Here is a 25,284-nt window from a genome sequence, read left to right as displayed (position 1 = left end):
CAAAGAAAGGCAAAAGACAACCCCTATTCTCAAGGAGTTCACAATCAAATATGGGAGACAACATGCAAGCAATTATATATAAACACACTACATACAAGGTTAATTGGAAATAATACACAGAGAGAAGGCACTAGACAGAATTAAGAGGAATTGTAAAAAGCTTCCTGGGGAAGGTGGGAGCTTAGCTAGGACTTGAAGGAAGCCAGGGAAGCCAGAGGTTGAGATGGGGAGGAAGAGCACTCCAGGCATGGGAAACTAGCAGAGAAAATGCCCAGAGCTGAGATAGAGCACCTTTTATTAAGGAATTGGAAGGAGGTCAGTGTCATTGGATTGCAGAATCTGTGGTGGGTATAAGGTGTAAGAAAGAAGACTAAAAGGGTGGAGGAGAGAAGTAGATTACAAAGGGCTTTGAACACCAAACAGAGGATATTTTATTTGATGCTGGAGGTAATGGGGAGCCATTGGAATCTACTGAGTGGGGGAGGTTGGGTGACATCATCAGACCTACACTTTAGGAAGATTACTTTTCAGCTGAGTGGAAGATGGACTGGAGTGGGAAGAAAATTAAAGCAGGGAGCCCAACCAACCAAAAAGAAATCAAGCATATATTAATTACCTACTACATACATATATATTACCAAAATGAGGACAAAAATTAAAGACTCTCTGCCCTTGCAGAGCTTACTATTCTACTGGGGAGACAACATAAATGGATAAACATGTACAAAGGACATACAAGGTAATTAAGGGGAGTGAAGGGAAGGTCCTGGCAGATGGAAAGATCACAACTAGAACATGAACTGAAAAGAGGCCAGAGGCCAGGACCCAGATGCTCTTGCAGAGGTTGGCAGAAAGAAAAGTTTAGACAAATTCTTCCTTCCACTGACTCTTCTAGATTTTTTTCCCCTGACCACAGAAGTAACAACAGTTGGCCACAGACTCACACAGGGAATTAAGTTCTCAATGACTATTAAAAAAGGAAACATTTCTCCCGAAAGGCAAAGCTAAGTATCAGTTTCAATTTCCTCATCCCCTCAGCTCAGCAAGATTCCTGTTCTCTGGAGGTTGAAGTTTATCCTAGGCTCTCACATATCACTTTCACTGAAGTCACTAAAACTGAGAGAGAAGGCAGTTTCTCTGGTGTGTGTAAAGGAAGCTGGGGCCTGGAAACATGTCATCTCAAAGAGGCAGAGATGTCACAATTCACAAAATCAATCAGCTGGGCCACAAAGCCATGTCAGACCCAGGTCCGGTTTTGTGCTAACAGTGATGGAAAGAAAATACAGAGGAATATGTGAAAAACCCAGTCAGATCTCTGATTATCTATGGTACCAAGGGATCAGAGGATCACAGATTGAGAGCTGAAAGGGAGCTCAAAGGCCACTTCATCCAACTACTTCATTTTAGACACGAGGAAACAATCACAGTGACGGCAATTTGATTAGTCACACTTTAAGCATTTGAGGCTGGATTTTAATCTAAATCTTAACTAAGAAGTCCACTACATCCAGATGTAGGGAGGCATGATTAGTTTATTTAACTTCCATCGTACTCAACCATTTCACTTTGAAAGCTCTCATACCCCTTCCAGAGTGGTCTGTCAGTAAGCATTTATTAGGCCCCTACAGTGTGCCAAGTACAGTGCTTGGGATACAAAGAAAAGCAAAAGCTACACATCTTTTGTTCACACTTCCAAAGGAGGCCAATCAGGGTCCTAGAAGTCATTTCAAATGAGGAGTGATTAAAACAGCTTTGAAAAGAAAAAACATAGAAGGGGACATAAATAGCTGAGTTCAGGTATTTGTCATAAATATTTTCCCAATCTTTTAATTATCCTGCCTATGCTGTCCAGAAATTAATTTTAATATAGTTGAACACATCTATTTTGTTTGAATCTAATAATTCCCTTTATTTGTTGAATCAAAAAAGGCATCTTCCCTTTGCAATTTTCTTCCATCACTTTTCTAATTTTTTTTTTAATGCTTCAGTCCCTAATTCAGGAGGCATTTACCAGGGGTAAGAGAACATGAGAAAATGGATTGAAAACTTGGTGGGGAAAGTATTTAGATCCAGATCTCACAATATTTAAGCTGATATTTGTCTTCAAGTATTTGAAGTTATCTAATGTGGAAGATGATATTCTCATTCTGCTTTGTCCTAAAGCACAGAAATAGGAACAACTCGTGGAAGTTAAAAAGAAGTAAATTAAGACTTGATGTAAAGAAAAACTTTCCCCAACAATCAGAAGCACCCAAAAGTAGGATGGGCTGCCTCCATAGGTACTGAATTCTCCTTCACTGTACATCTTCAAAGGCTAGCTGACCACCTGTCTGGTGTGTTGTAGAGGGAATTCTAGTTTGATTTTGGAATAGACAAGAAGGCCATTGAGATCCCTTCCAATTCCGTAATTCTTTAACTTCTTTTCTCAGCTAAATTTTCATTTGCATAATCAACAGGTAGCAAAAATGACCTACTTGAGTTTTACCTTTTTCCCACTCTCTAGTAAAGAGGCTAAGAAGGCCAGATATGCACTCAAAGCAGGCAGCAAGAAAGGGACCAGAGGTCTAACTCTTAGGCAAAGTGGTTAAGGAACCTCTCCAGGTTAAAGGTGGACTATAATCAATTAATCAACAAGCATTTACCAAGCATCTACATAGGCAAAAATTGAGCGAGCCTCTGAGGACCCCAGTACACAGGTGAGATAGTCCCCTCCCACGAGGAGTTTTTATATCAGCTGGACCACACACAATGAGAATGGCGAGAAGAAAAGAATGTTCTCAAAATCGCATAAAACCCACCTCGATGTAGTCCTGAAGAGCAGTGTCCAGCATGGTCAAATCAGTCAAGAAGGTACCAAGGTAGGGCACGGTTCCCTGCATGACTCCCTGAATAGCAATTAGAACAGAAATGGTTTTATTGTCCTTCCTCTAGCCACCACATTACTGGTGAGGGGTCCTAGGCTAATGATTTTTCTCCTATGCTACATCTAACAAATGTAGCAAACTGTGAATGACCTGATGGGCCTCACCCAGGTCTGGATTTATACCTACCTAAAACTATGATTACATCCAACTTGAACTAAGGAGACCCAAGTAAGCATTAGTTTCATCTACTAATCTGCCTTCTGCAGTCATTAAAGCAAAGTTGTCCATGCCTGGATACCTTGTAACTGCCCTCTATTTTGGTTTGCTTGTCTTATTTCAATTCAGACAAAATGGGGACATCTGTATAATTCTCAACCCTCTTTCAAAGTATATTGATTATCCCTTTGGCTTCGCACGGCTTTGACCATGGAACAGGTTTGGACACATTGGCCCCTATATTTACAATACAATACCAAGGTATATCATGCGTGAAAGAGTTGCTTACATGTTGAGAAGAGGACACTTCAAAAAGTAATCAAGGAATATCCTTCAGGACTTAGCCTAAATTCCTTCAGAGGGCCTTAGGGGACTAAAAACAGATGGGGAAATCTCAGTCAGGGAAAAATCTGAGAAGAAACCTTTGCCAAGTACCCTTAAGGTAAGACTGACAGCAACTTCTGGCAAAGTCAGCTCATGAAGGGTCCTTGCCTCAGACACTACTGTACTCTGTCATTGGCCCTTGCCTGGGATGCATAGAAACCTTTATTCAGAACCAGAATGAGTCTTAATTCTTCCTAACAGCTATTTTTAATTTATCATTTAAACCACCAAAAATGAGCAAAACATTGTGAATATCTTACAAGTTTTATGTTACAGTGAGTATGATGAGTCTGATTTATTTCCAGCTTTCCAAAGGAAGGAGGGGAGCAGGGAGGGAACCCTCCTCCACTCGGAAAGTCAGAATGAGAATGTTCATGCCAAACAGACTCCAGACGTCGAGACTCTAATCCATCCCCCCACCCCCACCCCTGACTCCTGATCTCTCCAACTTCATCTTCTCTATAAATTCCATCTCCTTCCTTTTTTTGGCCAAGAGAAAAAGCTGAAAATAAAATTAAAGATGGAAACTACTATTCAATTTTCATAAATGAGCTGTAATTAAGATTCCTTCATTAACTTGAGGATTTCTTTTGGGGGGTGGGCAGTGTGAGGAGATTCAATCTGTAATCAGATTCCAAAAGAAGAGCTGGAAAATTACTTTGAGACAGACAATGAAGGAATAAGTCCACAGAGGGCAAGGACCAGATCTCTAGATTATGAGCCTTCCATCCAGAATAACCAGCACTGGGATCACCATGAGCAAAGGGGATTGGCTGTGCCCTTTGTCCATCCTATGCTGACAGGAGACCCTGGGTTATCGAGAGGGGTGTCAGGCAGGAGGCTCCATGTGTCAAGGGGGGAGAAGGAAGGAAAGGGAGAACAGCATGGAGCAGATGTTGAACCCTAAAATAACTGCTCACTTCAAAGATTTCTCCACCTATGCGCTACCATCCTGGGCTACGGCATGAGTCTCATCTCTCTGTCCCTGCACAATCACATATCCAATAGCAATGCCAGTTCCTGTGTTGGCTACTTCACAGGATTGTTGAGGGTCAAATAACACATTATACATGCAAGTGCATTTTTTCAAAATACAAAGTACTAAACAAATGTGAGACAGTAGGGTTATTAATAGCATGATCCCTGCCTAGGGCAGTTTCAGGCCCCTTTGGGTGCTCAGACAGAACAGTAGCAGCACGTACCATATCCTTCTGCAGCTGAAGCCGCCTTTGGGTCCTCTTCTGGTTTTCTTTCACATTACTATCCAAATTTGCAAATTTTGATGTGCCTTCCTAGAGAACAAACAAAAGGGTAACATTGAGGGATGTCGTGGGCCAGGAAACAATGGGGCATCACTTTTCATATGAAAGGTTTCGCATTGAAGCACTTTTATACACCACAGTTTTGACATCAGGGAAAGTTTTTGAAGATTTCTTTACACTGTACTGAGATAAACACGTGATTGTTTTTGTGTAAAATATGAGGAGGCTCTGCAAGGTAGACAATGCCACGAAATGGAAGGGCTTCTCTTAAACCCCTAATTTCACTCTGTCAGAATGAACACATGTCCTGGAGAGGAAGACTGATTTCTTCCGCACATTTTGTGATTTCTTGATCTTGGCAGTGAATAGATCAGTGAATGGAAGGAAAGGGACTCTTTCTGTGGTATTTCTTGGCTAAATGAAACTCAGAGTTACTGGAAGTTTCCTGAGGAAGTCCAGACTCATAGAGCTGACCTACAAATCCAGAGCCTTCTGACTTTAGTCCCCTTTTCTCTCTCCTTCCCATTTTCTCCCCCCCCCTTCCCAAATCAAACCTCCCAAAGTGACTTTCAGACTGGACACTGTTACAAATCAATCTAGTGTACCAGTTACATAAGGAGAAACATCCTCCCCTTCCTCCCTCCCTTCTGTTGTAATAATATCCACACAAAAAGACTAACCTCAGGTTTGCTGACTGACTATAAATTGTTTTTCAGATTTGTGGTTTTGGGGTCTTGTTAAGTTCTCGTTTCCCAGGAACTATATTGAATGGGAGGCATATTTCACAATCCAGGAGTTTTAAAACCTCCACTGCCTGATTTAAGTTCTTCCTTAGTCAGTACTTCACTGAATATTATTACCATGGCATACGACTTTTTTTTTCTTACAATACTACTGAAAGAACATTTTTTTTCTTCCCCAGTGAGTCAGCCTTGCTGACATATCATGTTGGGCATTAACTCATTCCAAGTGGATAATTCTCCAGCCCCTCCAGATCTCAAGAACACCTATCAACTGGCCATTTGGCAAGTCATTCTACTCTTCCCATCTCTTCTACTCTTTGTCCACGTAGGAACGAATGCGAGGGGGGAGAAATATTATTTCCTTGGGCCAATTTCTTCCCAGATATTTAACATACGTTAACATCCAATATTTGTACCAAGTATAATCAAAAACATAGTACGAGGAGCGTGACATAACGAATGGCTGGAGATGGCTTCGGACCCAGGGTCTCCAAAGAGAAATCTGCCTCTGACTCCATCTAGCTGTAGCGGCCTGGAAAAGTCACAGTCTCTCAGTAAACTCCCCAAGACTTATACTTCCACTTTACTTTGGTAAGAGGACGTTCCCTCACTTGGATTTCCCTATACCAATAAAATTCTAGGTCCAGGCCCAAAACCTTCAAGACAGTGGAGTTTTTCTGAATCTATTCTCTTTGTACTGTTTACAAGGTATGGTGAAGAAACTTATTAATGTCCCTAAAATTCCTAATAAAAATTTCTGAATGCCTAGTAGGTTTTAGGGGAATAATGTAGGTTTAAAGTAAATGAGACTTAATTGCCCAGTGAAGCCCTAAATAGACTATATAACTGAAATGATCTCTTTTTTCTTATATGACTCCTCGACCTCTTCTTCGGTTAAGAATTATTCCCCTACCCAGTTGTAGAAGGCTTTCTCTCTGGTTCTATTCTAATTTATTTATGGCCCTTTATAGTCATATATCCATGTCGCACTTATTGTGGTGTATATTATAAGATGTTGGTCTAAATCTAATTTCTACTAAACTGCTGTTTTTCTAGCAGTTCTTGTCAAAATTGGAATCCTACCCCTAGTGAACGGAATCCTATTCCTAGGCTCTTGAGTTTATCAAACACTAGGACACTATTTGATAATTTGTGATTCTTACTGACCTGTGACACTCTTCTACTTTGCTACTTTTTTTAAATCAGTCCAAGTTGTTTTATAATTAATATTTATTTATATTTATATGTATGTATATATATATGTGTGTGTATATGTATATATATATATTCACACACATATATACACATATAACTGCTTCATAATACAGTTTGAGGTCTGATAATTCTATATCTCCTTTATTCTTACCTATTCTCATTATTTTTCTTAGTGTTCTTGACCTTTTATTCTGACCAATGAATTGTGTTGTTCTCTCTAATTCTGTCAAGTGCTGATTCCCTTGGTACTTCAGTTGCTAAAGCATTAAATATACCATCTTTCTTGGAACTCTAATATCCTGATTTTAAGCAAGTGTACTACTCTGGATCTTTTTCTATTTCTCTGTTCAGCCTTTAATCACCACTGGCTTCTCTTCATCCTTCATCCTCATCTCTAATTCCCTAAATATTAGGTATACCCCAAGTCTCCTCCTTTTCTCTCTTTACTGTCTTTTCTTCAGTAACTTTGTCCACTTCCACTTTTAGCTATTACATATAGGACCATACATTTAAAGCTGGAAGGAATTTTGGAGATAATTTATTCTAAATCCCTCATTTTTTTAGATGAGGAAACTCAGGCAGAAGAAGTTAAGATGCAGATGGGCTCTTACGGTAGTAAGCAGTAGGGCCAGGGTTTGAAGTCAGATCCTCTACCTCCAAATCCAATTTAAATCTCAGCTTTAGTAGATTTGTTTGTGCAAAAACTTTAAAAATTTTAAATAACTGAAATTATCCGTTTTATCTTCTGTGATCCCTTGTTTGGTCATGGACTTTCCTTCCAGCACATCAGTATGCCATCATAATCACATAGCACAATTTGTTTATCTTTTCCCCAATTGATGGGCATCCCCTCAGCTTCCAATTCTTTGCCACCATAAAAGAGCTGTTATAAATATTTTCATACATATAGGTATCTTTCCTTTTTGTTTTTTTTTTAATTTCTTTTGGGACACATACCTAGTGTAGTGGTATTGCTAGGTTGAAGGGTACGTATGGTTTTATAGCCCTTTGGGAATAGTTCCAAATTGCTCTACAAAATGGTTGAATCAGTTCACAACTCTACCAATAGTGTATTAATGTCTCATTTTTTCCCACATCCCTTGCAATGTTGGTCATTTTCCTTTTCTGTCCTATTAGCCAATCTAATAGGTATGAGATAGTACCACAGAATTATTTTAATTTGCATATGAACTTTTCTTCTATCCATAGATCTGATAGGTAATTTTTTTCTCACATTTTTTCTAATTTGTATATGATGTGACCCTTTGACATTTAGGTTATGTATTCATTAGAGCTTAGTTCGGTATAAGATGTGAGGTGTTGGTCAAAATATAATTTCTTCCAAACTAATATTCAACTTTTCCAGCAGTTTTTGTCAAAAAGTAAGTTCTCATCATAGGAGCTGGGGTGTTTGTGTTTATCAAATACATTTGCTTTGGCACATTTTATAGTTAATCTGTTCCTCTGATATATCTATCTTTTAACCAAATTGTTTTGAGAATTACTGATTTTTATTATCATTTGAGAACTGACACTGTTAGACCCCCTTCATTCCCAGTTCTTTTTATAATTTCTCTTGAAATTCTTTATGTTTTTTTCCTTCCAAATGAACTTGTTATTGTTTTTTCTAGATTGGTAAAGTAATCATTTGGTGTTGTGGCATTGACAAAGCAAATTAGGTAATGTCATCAAAAATAGGCAGTATTGTCGTTTTTATTACACTGATCCAACCTACCCAGGAGCAATTAATATTTTTCTAATTATTTTGGTCTTTATTTCTGTAAACAATGGTTTGTAATTGCATTTATATAGTTCTTGTGTGTTATCTTGGCAGGTAGATATCAAAGTATTTTATACATTCCGTAGTTGTCATACATGGAATTTATCCATCTCTTCCTGCTATGTTTTATTAGTATCATTTAGAAATTATATGTGGTTATTTGTTAAGTCATTTAATCTCCAATTGATTTTCAATACTTTTTTCAGTGGTTCTTTATTTTATATAATTTTTATTGCACTGTGTTAGTAAAGGATGTGCATAATATTTCTGTTGTTCTTTGTTTACAAGGTGTTTATGTCCTAAGAAATGATCACATTTTGTTAAGGTACCATACACAAATGAGAAATGTGTATACTCCTTTCTATTTCTCTTCAATAATTGCCAGAAGTCTATCATGTAAAATTTTTCTAAAATTCTATTGAAGACCTGAACTTCTTCTTCATTTACTCTGATTCCCCACCACACCCTCAAGGACGAAAGTCTGAAACCTTGGAATTATCTTTAACTTTCCCATTTCTTTCATCTCTACCCACATCCATTTAATTTCTGAGTCTTGAGAATTTTCTTCAAAATGTTCCTCAAAGGATTCACATATACAAAAAATATTATAAAGCAGTTCTTTTCATTGTGGCAAAGAACTAAGGGGGTCCCCATCAATTGAGGAATTACAGCATATGAATGTAATGGAATCTTATTATGCCATAAGAAATGACGGAAGTCGCAGTTTTAGAGAAATCTGGCCAGACCTTTATGAACTGACAGAGCAAAGAGAGCACAACCAGAATAACAATTTATAGAAAAATCACAGCATTGTAAAGACTACTTGGAATGACTTAGGAACTCCGGCCAGTGCATAAGAACCACAATTCCAGAGCACCATGTTACCCGATGCCTAATAGAAAGCTGATGAACATGCATTTTTGGACATGTCCAATGCAGAGGTGTTTTTTGTTTATGTATGTTTTGTTTATGTTTAGATTTTATGAGGGTTTTATTTCTTTTTAATGGAGATGGGGGGGGGGGAAATAAATGCTTATTCATTGAAGAAATGTTTAAAAAGCTCCTCAACATTCCTCACATCCAGTGTTTCCTTTCTATAATCATTTGCACCACCCTAGTGCAGGCCTTTGTTCATTCATGTATGGGACACAGTATTTGCACCAGCTGTTTGTCACATCTCCCTCCTTAACTCTGCTTCCTATAATCTCTGTCTTCCTTCAGTGCTCATTTCAAATACCACCTCTTATATGAGGCCTTTCCCCATTCCCCTCAACTGCCAGCGCTTCTCTCATGACCTTGTCTTTATTTTAAAATTTGTTTGGGTGCACTTAGAAGTGTACATACATATATAGTATAGGGGAAGTCCTATGGAATATAACAAGCTCCTTGAGGGTAGGAATGGTTTCATCTTCATCTTTGTAGACTCAGCACCTCGCACAGTACCTGCCACCCAGTCAATACTTTATAAATGTTTGTAAATTAATTGATTCATTGACGAATAAACAAATGAAAACCAGAGTGCTAACGAAATCTCTAAGCAAGATGCCTGAGAAGATGCCTGGAAGTGGGAGGCACAGCGCAGCTTTTTTCATGGAGTTCACAGTCTGGTCGTGTCCTAGGATCTGAGGACAGGGACTGGACCTGTGATTTTATTGGTATAGGGAGCACCCAGTGAGAAAACTACCCCTATGAATGCAGGTCAGCACCTTCTCTGACACTTACAGCCTGGGACTCTGAGACAGGAGGTGATTTCCCAGGGTCACACACTTCAGGGGAAACTTGAACCCAAGTCTTCCTGGCACTAAGGCAAGCTGTCTACCTACTAAGCCACCTTGCTGTCTCAGAGTCTAGTCTGGGAGATAAAACCGACACAGATAGAAGGCAATGCAACGTAGCACACTGACTGCACTGCAGGCTTAAAGGCAGGGGCTGTGTCTCATCTGAACTTTCTCCCTCTCTCTCAAGGCCTACTGAGCACAGCTGGTTTTGAATAAATGGTTGTAGAATCTGTTTAAGCGGAAAAGCAACAAACACAGAAAGTACATTTTAAGCTCAGTTTCTAGTTTCTTCGGCATTTCAGTCAAGTTTTAGAAATTTGACCGAAAGTGTTGGGGTTAAAGTTCTATGCTTAAGAATGGTTTATGGACTAGCTGATGTCTAGATATAGTTTTGCTTCTAGGGTTTCAGCCAACATTCTTTCTGAAGACAATCGCACGGTACTCAATGTATCTACCTCGGAAAGATGACTCGGCACCGTGGGGATCCGAATCTATGGCTCCGGGAAGCCTCGCTTCGTTAATACTGACACTGCTAAGCCATCCCTTTCCAACCAGATGGATTTAAAGCGTTTAAAGCCTCCAAATCCAGGGGGACGTGAGGCAGAGATGTAACTCAGTCTCAGCAAGCAGCGTCTTGTGTGCCGTTAATCAGGCGGCCAAGTCCAGACTCAGACACAGGCATGAACTGGCCTGCTTGTAACATCTGCTCCCGAGAAGGACGAGGACTGCCGGAGAGCAGGTGAGTGATTCCACTGGAGCTAAGAGAAGTAATAAGGTCAGAGGCCATGATGTTTGGCCTTAAGAGGATAGAACCAAGAGCTTCCAGTGGGTAGAAGCTACACAGAAAAAAAAATTAGGCTTGACATCAGGGAAAACTTCCCAACAGGAAGAACGATCCAAAAGGAAGGTGGGCTGCCTCGGGAAATCGAGCATCCTCCCTCACCAGTGGTCTTCCAGGACAGCCTGAGTGAACACGTGTCAAGCGTGCTAGAGCAGGGACTCCCTTCGGGTTTGGGTTGGACTGGATGGCTAATGTGCTCCCTCCCATCTTTTCAGGCCTGTGATTCCATGACCAGTTACAGAAACCACCGCAAAAACACTCTGGTGTGTGTCAGCCCGACACCTTCTGACATAAACCACCAAGCGCTGGACCGGATTCACTCTTCTAGAACCTCGGCATCACTTCAGCAGTCACTGATTCTCACTGACCTTTCTTCAGGCGAGCTGCTCTACACAAAAGTTCTTCAGCAGTTTTGTATTCCATTCTAAGCTTTCTTTTAGCACTAATACATACCAGACACTGCAGATGCAGTAGCTGGTAAGAGAGGGTGCTGGCCTTGGGAGCAAGAAGGACCAGGTTCAAATCCTACTTTTCATACTCCTGAGCTCTGTGACCTTGATCAGCTCCCCTAAGGCTCATTTACTCAATCAGAGAAGTGCGCATGATGTGCACTGGTGGAGGGAGTTCCCAAGCTATGAGTGAGTTCCTTATTTAGGAAATCTCAAACCCTTCCAGTATTCGCATCTGTGTACAACATAGGCGAAGGGCTTGACTCTAAGTTCCTTGAGGCCTGTGGTTTCTAATTCTCCTGTAATCCTTTTCTGATTCTCTACAAATTCTGAGCATAGAACAGCCGGTTTAAGAAATGTTGCTGACTGAGTGATTGTGCAATTCCTTGCGGAACTAGAGTCTTGTCATCCTGTGGGGAGACTTCGCTGAGAAAGAATTCTAATGTCTTTTCCACAACAGGAGACCAGCGCTTAATATGTGCCCAGGAATTTTCTAAAAAAGTACACGAGGGCAGCTCGGTGGCACGGTAGATGGTGCTCTGGCCTTGGAATCAGGAGGACCTGAGTTCAAATTCAGCCCTAGCAGGGCAAGTCACTTAACCCCAATTGCCTCACCAAAAACAAAAAAGGTGTATGTATGCAGCAGTTTCACAATCTTTTATCTGAGTGTTAAATTGAGGAAGGACAGCTCCTAATTAGACTGAATTTTTCCTACCACATTTCTACATAAGCAAGCAGGAGTGTGGCCTCTGAATGTAGTCACCTCAGTCTTTCACCTGTCAACCGAAGGCTTTAAAGGGCATGAAAATAGTTCCCCCAATGGGTTTAGTCTAGCAATCGTAATAATCACACCCAGCATTCCTACACAGTGGCTCACCTTCATTAGCAATTCCCGGCTGGTCAAGTGATTATTATGGTCTGAGAAGATTTCTGAAAGTTCTTCAAACATCAACATTCTGTCCCTGGGGTAGAAATTTACAAACAAAAAAAAATTAGCACACAATGAGCAAAAGGCTGACATGTTAGCCCAACTTTTCTCAGTAACTCTGGCTAAACAGAAATCCATATTATAGTTAAACAAGCATTTATTAAGTGCCTACTACATGCCAGACACTGTGCCAAGTGCTTTAAAAATATCCAATTTGATCCTCATAACAAATGGTGAGGTAAATGTCATTATTATCTCCATTTTGCAGTTGGAGAAACCAAGGCAAACAGAGTTTAAGTGACTTGCCCAGGATCACAGCTAGTCTGAGGCTGGATTTGAACTCAGGTCCTCTTGATTTCCAGGCCAGTGCTCTATCTACTGTACCACCTGGTTTCCCCAGGAAGTTAACAAGCTCAAAGAAAATCGTAATGAAACAGGAGCCTAAGAAACTGGTTCCTAAATCTAGCACTGACATTCTGATAATAGCATTACTGAAACAGACACATACTTATGCGAGGCAAAGAGAGCAATTTAGATTTGTCTTTAAAACTAAGTGCCTGCTAATAGGATGGAGAGTTCTGCGTGGTGACCAAGGTACAAAGTCTACCAATTTTATGACTTGTTGGCATCCTGTTCTCCAAACCTTACAGAAAACAGAATGAAATACCTCCCTGTCATCCTTGGTTGGCTGCCTAGACTTCCCAAGGTAATTGTGACAAATATTTAACAAAGGTAGACATGCCTCTCATCACCTGACTGCATGCCTCCCAAGTGGCTGTGTTTCAATATGGGGCCATTTCACTGATATTGTAAAGTATGCCCGATTTTTCATTGAATTTTATCAATGTCTACTAAAGTAAAAGCTCACAGATGCCTTAGTCAGACCATATCTAGAATATTTTGTTCAGTTCTGGGAGCTACATCATAAACAATACATTGATAAACCAGAGAGCATAAAAAGGAGGGTAACCAGTTTGGGGAAGGGCCTTAAATGCATGTCATATGAGATTAGGTTGAAGAAACTGACCATGTTGCTACCCACTTCTTGAGAGAAAGTTGATGGATCCAAGATGCAGGAGACAAAGCATTTTTGGACGTGGACAATACGGGGATTTGTTTTTACTTGAATACACAATTTGTTATAAGGGTTTTGTTTTTATTTTTTCTTTGCCTTTTAAATTGGGGACGGTTGAAAAAGAGGGACAGAAAATAAATGTTTATTGATTAGAAATAAAATGTAAGACTTTAAAAAATGAAACGGAAAATGTTTAACCTGGAGAGGACTTAAGGGATGTGAGAACTGTCTTCAAGTATTTGAAGACTTGACACGATAAAGAAGGATTACACTTGTTCTGCTTGGTCCCAGAGAACAGAACTAAGAACAATGGATGGAAGCTGAAAGAAGCAAACTTATGCCTGTAAGGAAAAACTTCCTAAAAATTAAACCTGCTCAAAAACGAAATGGACCGCTTAGGGAAATGTTTGTTTCCACTTCGCTGGAGACCTTCATTCAATGGCTAGATGCCTGACTGCTTGCTAGACATGTTGTAGGAAGGATTCTCTTTTATTCTTTTTTTGGGAGTCAGCTGAGTAATGCAGTGAATAGAACACTGGAGCCTGGAATCAGAAAGACCTCAGTTCAAACCCTACCTCAGACACTTAATAGCTGTGTTACCCTGGACAAGTCATTTAACCTCCTCCAGCCTAAAATGGGGATAATAGCACCACCTACCTTATGACGTTGTTGTGAGGATCAAATGAATTAATGTATGTAAAACGCTCTGCAAACCTTAAAAATGCTATATAAGTGCTAACTATTATACAAGAATTACACACGATGGCCACTGAGGTTCCCTTCCACTCTGAAATACAGTCTGGGTTAGTGGTGATCAGTAAACTCAGTATTTTCACAGGAGCCATGATTTCCTCAGAGTGGACACTCACTATGCTGGTACAAATCACAACTAGACAGTACTTTCTTACCCTGGAGGTAAGAAAGTCCTGTAAGTCCTCCACAGAAGATTTATCCAACATGCCTGAGGTTTTGTTCTAGGTTTCTTTGCTATCTCGTGGATACTGGCATAACAACTAGTGTACCTATCATTATTTCTCACTCTCATTACACAAACAGCTTTACATTCTTTCTGGTAAAACAAATGCCTGATGATCTCTTTTTCTTAATTACTTCTAAAGGTGTGCAAGTTATCGTAGGTAATACACTGGAGCCTATTTATACCCATATATAACGTGCCTGGGGGCCATAGAGTCTAACCCACATCTGACCAAGAATCCATCTGCAACATGGACACCATGCAGTGATGCAGTTTTTGCTAGAAAACCTCTAGTGAAAAAGAGACAAAAGGCATCCTATTGCAATATTTTAATTAATTCAATTAAGTTTCTTCTTACAGCAAACTTAAATCTTCTCCTTTGCAACTCCTACCCACAGCGGAGCTCTGCCCTATGGGGACGAGAACAAGCCAGTCTCTCTTCCATGTACCTGACCTTCAGACACTGTAATCTAGCCTACATTTCTGCATCTCATCCACAAAGACAGGAAACCAGACTCTGTTAGCTGCTTGGCTGAAATCAAAGTAAATTATGTAGCTCTACCATACCTATGATCATGTCAGTCAAGTAAACCTTTTTTTAAAAAAAAGGAAATGAGCTACTCATGATGGAGCCAGTGGCCTTCAGAGTGCTAGATGTTTACTAACCACACCTTTAATAATACATTTTAGACTTTTGCCAGAAATCAGTCAAGCTCACTGTGGGCTTAGATTTTGCACACTACCCTCTTCTTATCTTTGAAAGTAAGGATAACATTTGCCCTTTTCTTCTCTTACTTTCTGTGATCTTTCAGTGATCTCTTACAGTGACTCCATAATCACATCTGCATGTTCTTTCAGTACGCTGGGTTCTAACACGTCTGGGTCAGGACAAAGAATTTTCTTTCTATCTTCCTACTTATCTTGGGTTCAAAAGCTGATTATTCATTTTTGTTCTGTCCTTTCCAGACCAAAGAACATTTTTGTTGGCACAGAAAACTGAATGACTAGACGAGAATTTAGTAGTTCTGTCTTCTCTCTCACTAATTAAAAATAACAATCACAACAACACTAACAGTTGTTGGTATTTATGTAGTATGCCATGGCTTACAAAGTTCTTAAAGAAATTTATATTCTATGTTATGCTATATATGTATGTGTACATATATACACACATGTACACATACACATATATTGTACGTATACACACATATAAAATTTGGGCCTCACAACACCACTATGGAATTGCTACTCCAAAGCATTATTCCCATTTTACTGATAAGGAAACTGAAGGTCAGTTTTTATGGTCCATGGTCACACACTGTCATTTAGGGTAAGAAAGAAGCAAGATCTCAACCTAAGTCTTCCTAACTCCAAGCCTTTCGCCAATTACACCATGTTGACTCTTTTGTTCATTATCAAGAATCTGTTTATCCTGAGGAATAGCCCCATCTCTTCTTTTATACTCCTCTTTTCCTGGATAGGGCTAAAAAACAAAAGAAACCTTTATATTGTTGTGACCATGCTCTGTCAACTTCAGCTTATTCTGAGACTTAACACTATTTTTAAAGGGACCATGCCACCACTTTTTACTTATCCTCCATTCCCTGCCCTTGTTTCTATCTTCTTTACAGATCTTTCAGAAATTTAAATCCATTGATAAACTTCCTTTGCATTCACATCCATCTCCATCAGCATTTCCCTCTTTTCCTCACCACTGGGTTTGCTTCATGAGGATTTTCATTCTTGAGGGCTTCCTATTCCTCCTACTATGTGACTGGCTCAGGGAGCCCTCCCGCTCCTCCATCTGAGCCCTTTGAAACGTTCTCTTTCCGGAGCCAGCAGGTACAGCAATCAGAGTGGAGCTTTCCTCCCCACTTCTCTACTCCAAACTCCAAAACAGAGTGGTCACTTCCCCTCAAGGTTCCATTACCTCTACTTCATCAGCCAGTTCCTCTTTATTAGGGAGAATTTAGGTCTGGAATAGCAGCTCCCCTATCACTTCCTTCACCTTCTGAAGAACGAAATTCCCATTAACACAAACTTTAAAAAAAAAAAAAAGATTTGCTGCTCTGTTTTCACCAAAAAGAGTCCTCCAGCAGATGTTTAGATCACTAAAGACCCCATCCCTGCTGCATTACGCCTCCATACCAGATCTGTCTCCTGAACCTTTGACTATTCTCTCTCTCTATCTAGCCGGTCAACACTCGGGTGGTAATAGGATTTCTGTTTCGACCTCTATTGACTTCCGCCCAAGTACTCCTCACCATCCCTCCTCCATCTGGCCCCTGGCTTTCCTTACATAAGGATAGTTTCTCAATAGACAGTGCTACTCTACTATTCCTTGTAACTTGCCACTTCCTTTTGAATTAGGCAGACCTTTCCAGAGCTACAGTCCAGTCTGTCTCATCCCAGCAATTCTCAGTGATACCAATGAGACCAAATCTGCCTCACTGAATGAAGATCTCTGGCTTCCTTGTTGATACTCTGTGCCTTTGTCTAGAGGCATTTAAAGAAATGAGTTTGATCACTGGCCCTTTTCTTGGATTTTTGGGCTCCTGTGAATTACTGGGCTCCCTGGACACTACTATTTCACCACTTTGTAGCTATTCTTTACAGTATCTAGTTCAGGAGAGAGATGAGACATAGGTAGAAGTAGAAATACACCCAGGGGCAGTGAGATGGTTCACTGGATGGAGCGCTGGGCCAGCAGTCAGGAAGACCCGAGTTCAAATCTGGCCTCAGACACTTAGCTATGTGACCCTGGGCAAGTCACTTAATCCTGTTTGCTTTTATCCACTAGAGAAGAAATAGCAAACCACTCCAGTATCTTTGCCACAGACAGTAGGGTCCATGGGGTCACAAAGAGTCAGACACAACTGAACAACTGAACAACAACAGAAATACACATAGTGCTATATAGAGATGAATATACACAAATGAGATAATTTAAATCACTTAGTACAGTGTCTGGCCCATAATAGGTATTATATAAATGCTAGCTATTATCATCATTAATTCTGTGATGACATATTTAACTCCTTATATTGGAGTCCCTTTTTGGTTATATGCTGGATTCTGCTTTCATATGAACGTGATTCTCTACTGCCCTCTGTCTGATACTCATTTTTAGTTTTTTTATAGGTAAGGGCATTCTATGTCTTACCGATCCATAGAAATGCCAATAAAATGTTTCTATTGAAAAGATGGGCCTTTGCTTTCTTGCAAAGCTTGGAGTCAGTAAAGGATCTTTGCAACTTCCCAAAAGCAATCTGGCCTGTTTTCCTCTTCCCATTCAAGTCTAGGTCCAATTGATTGTTCGCTGTATTGTCTGTCCCAGATAGCCATATTATTGGACAAATTCTACTGGGTGTCCATCTAAATGCATGTAGAAATTTGGGTAACAGTTTTAAATCTTTCAAAGTAGTTTCTAACAACTTTGAAAGACAAGAATTTTTATCAACCAACTACTTTCCAATCCAGAAGACCCAAAATGAAGCAGGTTACAACATGAAAGACAGGTGAGGGACTTCGGGGGCAGATTTAGAGACATTTTTAGAGAGGATCGATGGATTTATTTTGTTTAACTATACTTATTACAAAGTGGAGGTTTATTTAATGGATAGGACTTGGGAAGGGGAGGGGGAATAATGACAGGGATATCAGGAAAAAGACAGAAAAGACTCATTGTAGCATTTTTTAAAAATCACAAAAGAGAAAAGACAACTTTGAAAAACTTAGAACTTTATCCAAATGTTAATGTGCACTTGGATGGACAACCAGTCAAATCTGGATTCTGCCACAAGCGTATCTTAAATCCAGATCCTCCTCTCATGTGTGCTTTGCTATTCCCTCCATTCAGGTCCTGACTCTTCAGATCTGAACTAATGGAAACGTGTCCCAACTGGCCTCTCTGCCTCTGTCTCTCGTCCTTCCAGGCTGTCCTTCACAGAAAGCATTCTTCACAAGGCACAGGTGCGGCAATGTTACTTAGTTAAAAGCGTTCTCTCTCTCCTCACAAATTCCTACGGCACTTGGTCCAGCTCTCCCTTGGCCTTATCCCATTTATCTTGCAGCACACTTATTTCTATGCATGCCACAGGCATCTGTCAGAGCATAAGCTCCACAGGGGCACGTGTATCATTTTTCATCTTTCTTTTCTCCAGTCCCTAATACCTACTACCCCAGTTTACATACGTTAGGGTCTTAATGTTTGCTGACTTGAATTATACAAAATGCACCCCCCTGCTTACCACACAAGAAAAACCTCAAATGTTTTTCTCTCCCTACCCTAATATGGACTTTAAAGATAGGTATCCATGGAGATATATTTAGCTTGCTAAATATACTTTATTCATTTATTTTGTAATCATTTTAATTATTAAAAAAGAAAAAAAATAGAAGACACGTAGGAACTTACTTTGGGACGGCGGCCCAAGTCTTTTTTAACCGATAAATTGAATTAGACTGCAGAGCTGAAACGATGGCTCTCAAGGAGGAAAAATTCTTCAGGATCCTACATTCCTGCAAAGGGAGTGATTAAGAAATAAAAGACATTTAAATATCAATATTACGGTAAGTCAGTGGTTTCCTTAGTTGTCCCAGCTGTTATGAATTCTCACCACTAAATAGGCAGCTGTATAAATACCCAACATCAAAAGAATGGGGGAAGGTCCTCACTTCTTCCTTCAACCCCAAAAACACTTTACAGTTTTGGGCATAGTACTTCTCCTTCTTCTCTCTCTCTCTCTCTGCATACACATATATATTACATTATATGATATATATGTATTTTTGGTGTATGCTATTACAATTTTATAGCTTCTAGCTTTCTCCATATAAACACAGTAGAGGTGAATCTTCAGAGTCATGTCACAGAAAACAATCTTGAGTCTAACGGAAATATTCAGATGGACTTAACACATCGCTCCCCCTCCCACCGCCCCATACAAAAAATACACCTCAGTGGGGCAGCTAGCTGGCACCCTGGATTTAGGAGAACCTGAGTTCAAATTTGGCCTCAGACCAAACACTTGACACTTACTAGCTGTGTGACCCTGGGCAAGTCACTTAACCCCATTGCCTAAGCCCCCCCCAAAAAATACACCTCTTGTCTGGTACGCTTCAGGTCTTAGCTAAAGTGCCATCTTACACAAGAAGCCTTTCTCAGTCACGTTTGATATCCTTACTGCCTTCTCTCTGAGATTATCACCAATTTATTCTGTCTAGATCTTGTTTGGGTATACTTGTTAACAAGTTGTCTCCCCCACTAGACTGAGTCCCTTGAGGGCAGGGCCTGTTTTTTGCCTTTCTTTGTATCCCCAGCGCTTAGCACAGTGTCCAGCACTGGTGTTTAGTAAATGTTTGTTAACTTGACTGAAAAAAATGAATACACCATGCTTCAGGTGGCTGCTGCCAGTCACATAAGCATCTACAGAAAGTTCAGATGGTATCACCCGTCTCATTACAAATGCTTGTGCATATAGAGCAGTGTACATATATAACTTGGCAGTAAAACTTTACCACAAGCTGAACCTAGACTTTCATGTTCTAGGCCAAGACGGGAAAAATATATGTGTGTGTCTGTGTGCGTCTCTGTGTATGTGCACATATGTGTGTTTTAAAGACATATTCATTTTGTTTAAAATTGGCTTGTCCCACTATCATAAACATTCAAAAACACCTTTGTACTACAGAGCTTCAAAAATAACCTAGGTTTTTAAAGCAAAATTCATTTTTGGCAGTATTTTAAAACAAAACAGAAACTCTGCAGAAGGTAAATGTTATATTCTGGGTAAGAAGACAGAGTTCCCTTCGAGAAATTTGAGTTTCCATGTGAAGTCTATAGCATTGCAGTTTGAAAAAGGATCTTGGGGGCAGTTAGGCAGCACAATGGGTAGAGCACCAGCCCTGGAGTCAGGAGGCCCTGAGTTCAAATCTGGCCTCAGACACATAACACTCACTAGCTGTGTGACTCTGGGTGAGTCATTTAATCCCAATTGCCTCACCAGATTTAAAAAAAAAAAGGATCTTGGGAACCACAGACTTTTTGCATGAATTTTACTAGTGGAGACGTATACTTCTCAGAAGCCAAATCACCAAGGAAGGCCATACTCTCTTGTCATACAGGGCCCTAATCTCAGCCCATAGAGGGCAGATACTGCCATGGAAGATTGATCTGATATCTTCTGCTAAAAGAAGATGCCGTTATACTAAGACATGTGTACAACATAACAACCCTTTGCAGGCAAAGCAGCGTTCTGGGTGAGCAAGGGCTTGACTTCGTAGGTAGGAGCCTCCACAGAAAGTGCTGTGCACCACCCTAGCTGGCTGATCCTACTCCTGTCTTGCTCAGGGGGTCACATCAGTGAAGAGGTTTTGATAATGATGCTAAGGTAAGAAAGGCAGTCTCCCTAATTTGGTTTTTTAAAACCATGTCAAACAAACTAACAACCCTATACCCCTAACCAACATTGTCTTTAGAACCAATATCTCTGTAATTCATAATAGCCACTCATGTTCTTTCTCTATAAATATCTTAATGTCCTTCTCCTAGAAAAATGCACTAGATCACGGTGCCAGAAGCCTAGCCCCGTGAATATAGTTCACCAAAGGTTCAGCCCCCAAGAGTCATCCTTTAAGAATGAAAAAACTCGCAATAGAGGAACTCAGGCCCAGCTATTGTATCCACATTGTAATAAACATATGGAAAGTATTACTAAAAGAGCCTTCACTTAAGCAAAGGGGACAAGGAGGCATCTCGCCACATTTCTAGAAAAGGGAAGAATATTCCGGGGAAAGTGACAATAAAAAGGAGAAAGGTGGGATTCAGATTGATCTAAGTAACAGCTATCGTTTGGCCAGAATGCTTTTTCTTGCTTCTAAAATGATTTGCTTTCTTCCAAATATGCCTACAATAGGAAAAAAAGGCTTTATGTAAATGATATAGGAAAAAGAAAACAAAATTAAACATGGAAATAGGTTTGAATTCCATGCTTCTAAGAGGTTGCGCCAAGGATACATTGTCAACTTTAGGAGACAAGATCTTTGATAGCATATCTATCTTTAAAAAAAAATATGGTATCTGAGATATTTCAAATTGCCTCATGTTTCTATTTTGCAGTCACTAAACTGCATATTTAAAAATTTTTTAACTGCAGTAAGTCATTATTTAAGCACAGAATATGACATGCATATACGTATCATGCTCTTGCTATAGATCTTAGAGTCATTTGTCCAAGTAAGACCTTTAGGGTCTGACAATTTGCTACTGAGAGGAAACATTGTGGAAGACTAGTGTGGCACAGCAGAAAGAGAGCTGGATTTGTAGTTAGAGCTTCTGGGGTTTGAATCCCAGCTGTGGCCCTCACTACTTGTGTAACCTTGGGCAAGGGAAGTCAACTCTGGGACTCAGTTTCCTTATCTGTAAAATGAAGAAAGCTCTCTAAGGTCTTTCCTATCTCCAAAGCAAAGATCCTATCAAATACAGAATCACTTAGAACATATTTTCTCGTTCTAAGTAAATGAAGAAGTATTAATGCAATAGAAAGAAAAATGTATCTTGTCTGAGCAACACAATAGGCAGCATTTTATCTATGTTTATATAATAGTTTTTGATAATTGTTCATTTTTGTCCAGATCCTTTTTTTTGCCAAGCATCATTCTTACTCCCCAACTCACCTCTAGGCATGTTCAAACCCTAATCATTCTTCAACTCTCTACTTGAGCCAAATTTGTTCAAGAATTCTTTCCTAAAAAGCCTATAGCAATCTCTTCTCTCTCCCCTAAACTTCCTCCTCAGACATACAGTGTCATATGTACTTCTCATAAATTCCTCTGAATTTCAATTATATGTATATATTTCTTAACTCTTCTCAAAGAACTTCCTGAAGAGTGAGGGGTGGGAGGTGTGAGGAGGAGTTTGTAGCTTTTATCTTTTATAGCCACTATATCCACCTGGTATATGGTTGGTGTTAATAAATAGCTGTTAATTATTATACTTGAGAAGCAGAATGACACAGCAGATAATATGGTAGGCCTTGGAGTTAGGAAAACCTGGGTTCAAATTATGCCTCTGAAACTCACTATGTGACCACGGGCAAATAATTAACTTCTCAGTATTCCTAGCAACTAAGACCGTTAGTTTTCCAACTGTAAGTTGCAAAAGATTTATCAGTCTGGATTGAGAGAGGGAGTTTCCAAATCAAGAGTCCCCTACACCAAAAACAACAACATTAATACTAATCATAATCATAACTAATATTCATAGCATTTTAAGGTTTAAGGTTTGCAAAGTGCTATGTGTGTATTCATGTATAAAATATCATTAGACTAAATGAATAGATAAGTAATATTGGTCCCATTTAATGGAAAGTAAAAGGACAAAGAAGTAGAGTATAGGTAATTAAAGGTGGCTAATAGTTCCAGAACCAGAATCTGAGACCTGTAACGCCCGGCTCAGGGCTCTATCCACAGAACTACAATAAGGTTAAACCTAATGTATCATCTCTCCTTTGAAAAAGGAATTGAAAAGAACATTGGCATGAGAGTTTGGAAACATGAGTTCTAGACCCAGTTACCTAGGAGAGGCAGAATGCTGAGATGTAAATAAGCAAGAGACCTGGGCTCGCATCTCAGTTCTGACATTTTACTGGCTGTGTAATTAACCATGAATAGGCAAGTCATTGTCTGTCTTCGAGCATCAATCTCCTCATCTGGAAGCTGCGAGGGATCAGCTAAACTATCTCAAAGGCATCTTTTACATTGGTGGGTCAATGGTACCTCTCAAGTTATGGAAGAACTAATGGTCACAGGTCTGGGAAAGAATTTTAGGGCTGAAGGGAGAAATGGCCACCAAAGAATTAGTAACTACTGAGCACTGCAGTGCAGAGTCCTGTGCTCATCCCACAAAAGGATACAAAAGGAACTGGATGTTTTCTCCTGCCCTGAGGGAGTTGTAGTGTGGGAGCTTGTGAAAGGAAACAGTCCCAAAGGACATCCCCCATTCTAGTTAAAAATAATAACTTTATATCTTATGTTAGTGCGAATAAACATAACCATATCCCTTTCCATATTTAAACTTCCTTTTAAGTCCAATGGTTAAACCATGAAATAGGACTCTAGGATCACTAGAGAGAATAAATAAGATTAACAAAAGCAAGCACATTACATGAGCAATGTTAATCCACTTCTCGATGATTTTGGCCCGATGCTGAGTTTTGAGTTCTTTGCCTCCCAAGATGGTGCTGACGACGCATTTGGTGAGGGTATTAAACTGAGAGATGGTAGCCCGGATGGTGGGAGCCAAATGTTTGTTTTCCTTCTTATCTCTTTGAGACCAAATACAGCCCAGGCAATGATGTGGTACTACTTTCTTGAACAGTTCCTAGAACAAGAGAAGGATTGATGTTAAAGACAACAGAGACCTTTTCATATGGTAAAACACGTCATCAGGGTCATCGGTAAATTGGTATTTTATGAATGAACAAATAAACCCTTTTTCCTTGACTCACTTGACTTATACACACTTGAATAGACAGAAATAAATAATTAATACCCATGTTGGTATTCTTAATAAATCTCATAGATTTTATTTATTATTTTATTTTTATTATTTCATTTATTTATTTTGTTATTGGCAGACATAAACCAATGACAAAAAAATAAGTCGACAGAACTTAAAATACCTTAATATTGTCTACCTGCTAGGCAAGGCCATCTAGGACTTCGGACTACTGATCAAGGGAAATGGTTGAAGATTCTTGGAGAATAATTCACAGAAGAAAATAACAGGGAAGAATAATAAGATCAATGTTTATGTTTTCCTGTGTCTATCTCTTAAAATATCTGTTAATATCTGTTAATACACTATGCTAATTTTTTTCAGTCTAGATCTGTGATTTTACCAGCATAGGTAGCTCCTTGTGAAGAAACTCCTACTGACGTAGCTGAGCAACTGATCTATAACTTATAGTCTTAGACAGCTGCCTGGGGCACTGAGGGATTGAGTGACTTACCCAGTTACAGGCAATAAAGAATGTGAACTTGACACTTTAACACCCAGGGAAGTGAATAGGATCTCATGGATATCACTGAGACTTAGCAGGATGGGACTAATTACTAGGAATTGGTGCTATTTAGCTTAGAGGAGAAAAGATTTGGGGGGAGAGATATAATTGCAGTCTTCAGATATTTGACAAGAGTGGAAGAGGAAGTAGAAGTATTTTGCTGAGTCCCAGAGGGAAGGGCTGGTGCCAATGCATAGCCATTACAAGGGAGGCAGTAAAGAAGAATATGTTTAACAATTGGAGCTGTCTAAAATCAAAAAGACTGCCTCCTAAGACAGGAAATTCTCCATCACTGAAAGTGTTGGAGCACAAGCTAGACTACTGCTTGAAGGGGATGTTATGTAGGTGGTTCATTCACTGTGGTCCTGATAGTTTCTGAGCTTCCTTCCACTGCTAAGGTTCTCTGATTCTATCACCTCAAAGCAACATCCACAACGTGCCCTACGTACTTTCAATCTCATATTTCTGAAAAGGCTTAAGTCAACCATTTAAAACTTTATCAATGGTAGCACATCTCCCTATAAAAGCAAAAGTGTCATTAATTATCATTATTTTCAGATGGCGGAAAATAAAGTATAAACAAGATAAAAAGCCTCATGCAAGGGTCACGGAGGAAAGTGGGAAGAATGAATGGTGGTCTGAGGAACTCCCCAAGAAGAATTTCTTTCTACCAATGCAGACAACTGCTGTTGTATAATTTCCAGTCTCA

The 25,284-nt window shown here is 39.7% G+C and overlaps 1 protein-coding gene across 5 annotated transcripts in view; it reads right to left on the bottom strand.

The window, feature by feature from the left end:
* The window catches only part of RGL1 (ral guanine nucleotide dissociation stimulator like 1), a 211,609-nt gene that overhangs the window by 34,745 nt on the left and 151,580 nt on the right, over positions 1–25,284 (bottom strand). For all 5 annotated transcript variants that reach the window (XR_003569639.1, XM_027868474.1, XM_027868472.1 and 2 more), the window contains 5 exons: positions 23,678–23,893; positions 18,929–19,032; positions 12,410–12,494; positions 4,667–4,756; positions 2,799–2,885 (listed from right to left, as the gene is read on the bottom strand). Coding sequence is in view for 4 of the 5 variants with exons in the window: in XM_027868474.1 (XP_027724275.1) it covers positions 2,799–2,885; positions 4,667–4,756; positions 12,410–12,494; positions 18,929–19,032; positions 23,678–23,893 (582 nt within the window). In the remaining variant the exon portion in view is untranslated. The remainder of the gene's footprint in view (positions 1–2,798; positions 2,886–4,666; positions 4,757–12,409; positions 12,495–18,928; positions 19,033–23,677; positions 23,894–25,284) is intronic.

The sequence above is a fragment of the Vombatus ursinus genome, unplaced genomic scaffold (assembly GCF_900497805.2).
Source record: "Vombatus ursinus unplaced genomic scaffold, bare-nosed wombat genome assembly UNPS02014789.1, whole genome shotgun sequence".
Taxonomy (NCBI): Eukaryota; Metazoa; Chordata; class Mammalia; order Diprotodontia; family Vombatidae; genus Vombatus; species Vombatus ursinus.
The sequence above is the reverse complement of the archived record's forward strand: the minus strand, read 5'-3'. Positions and strand labels throughout refer to the sequence as shown.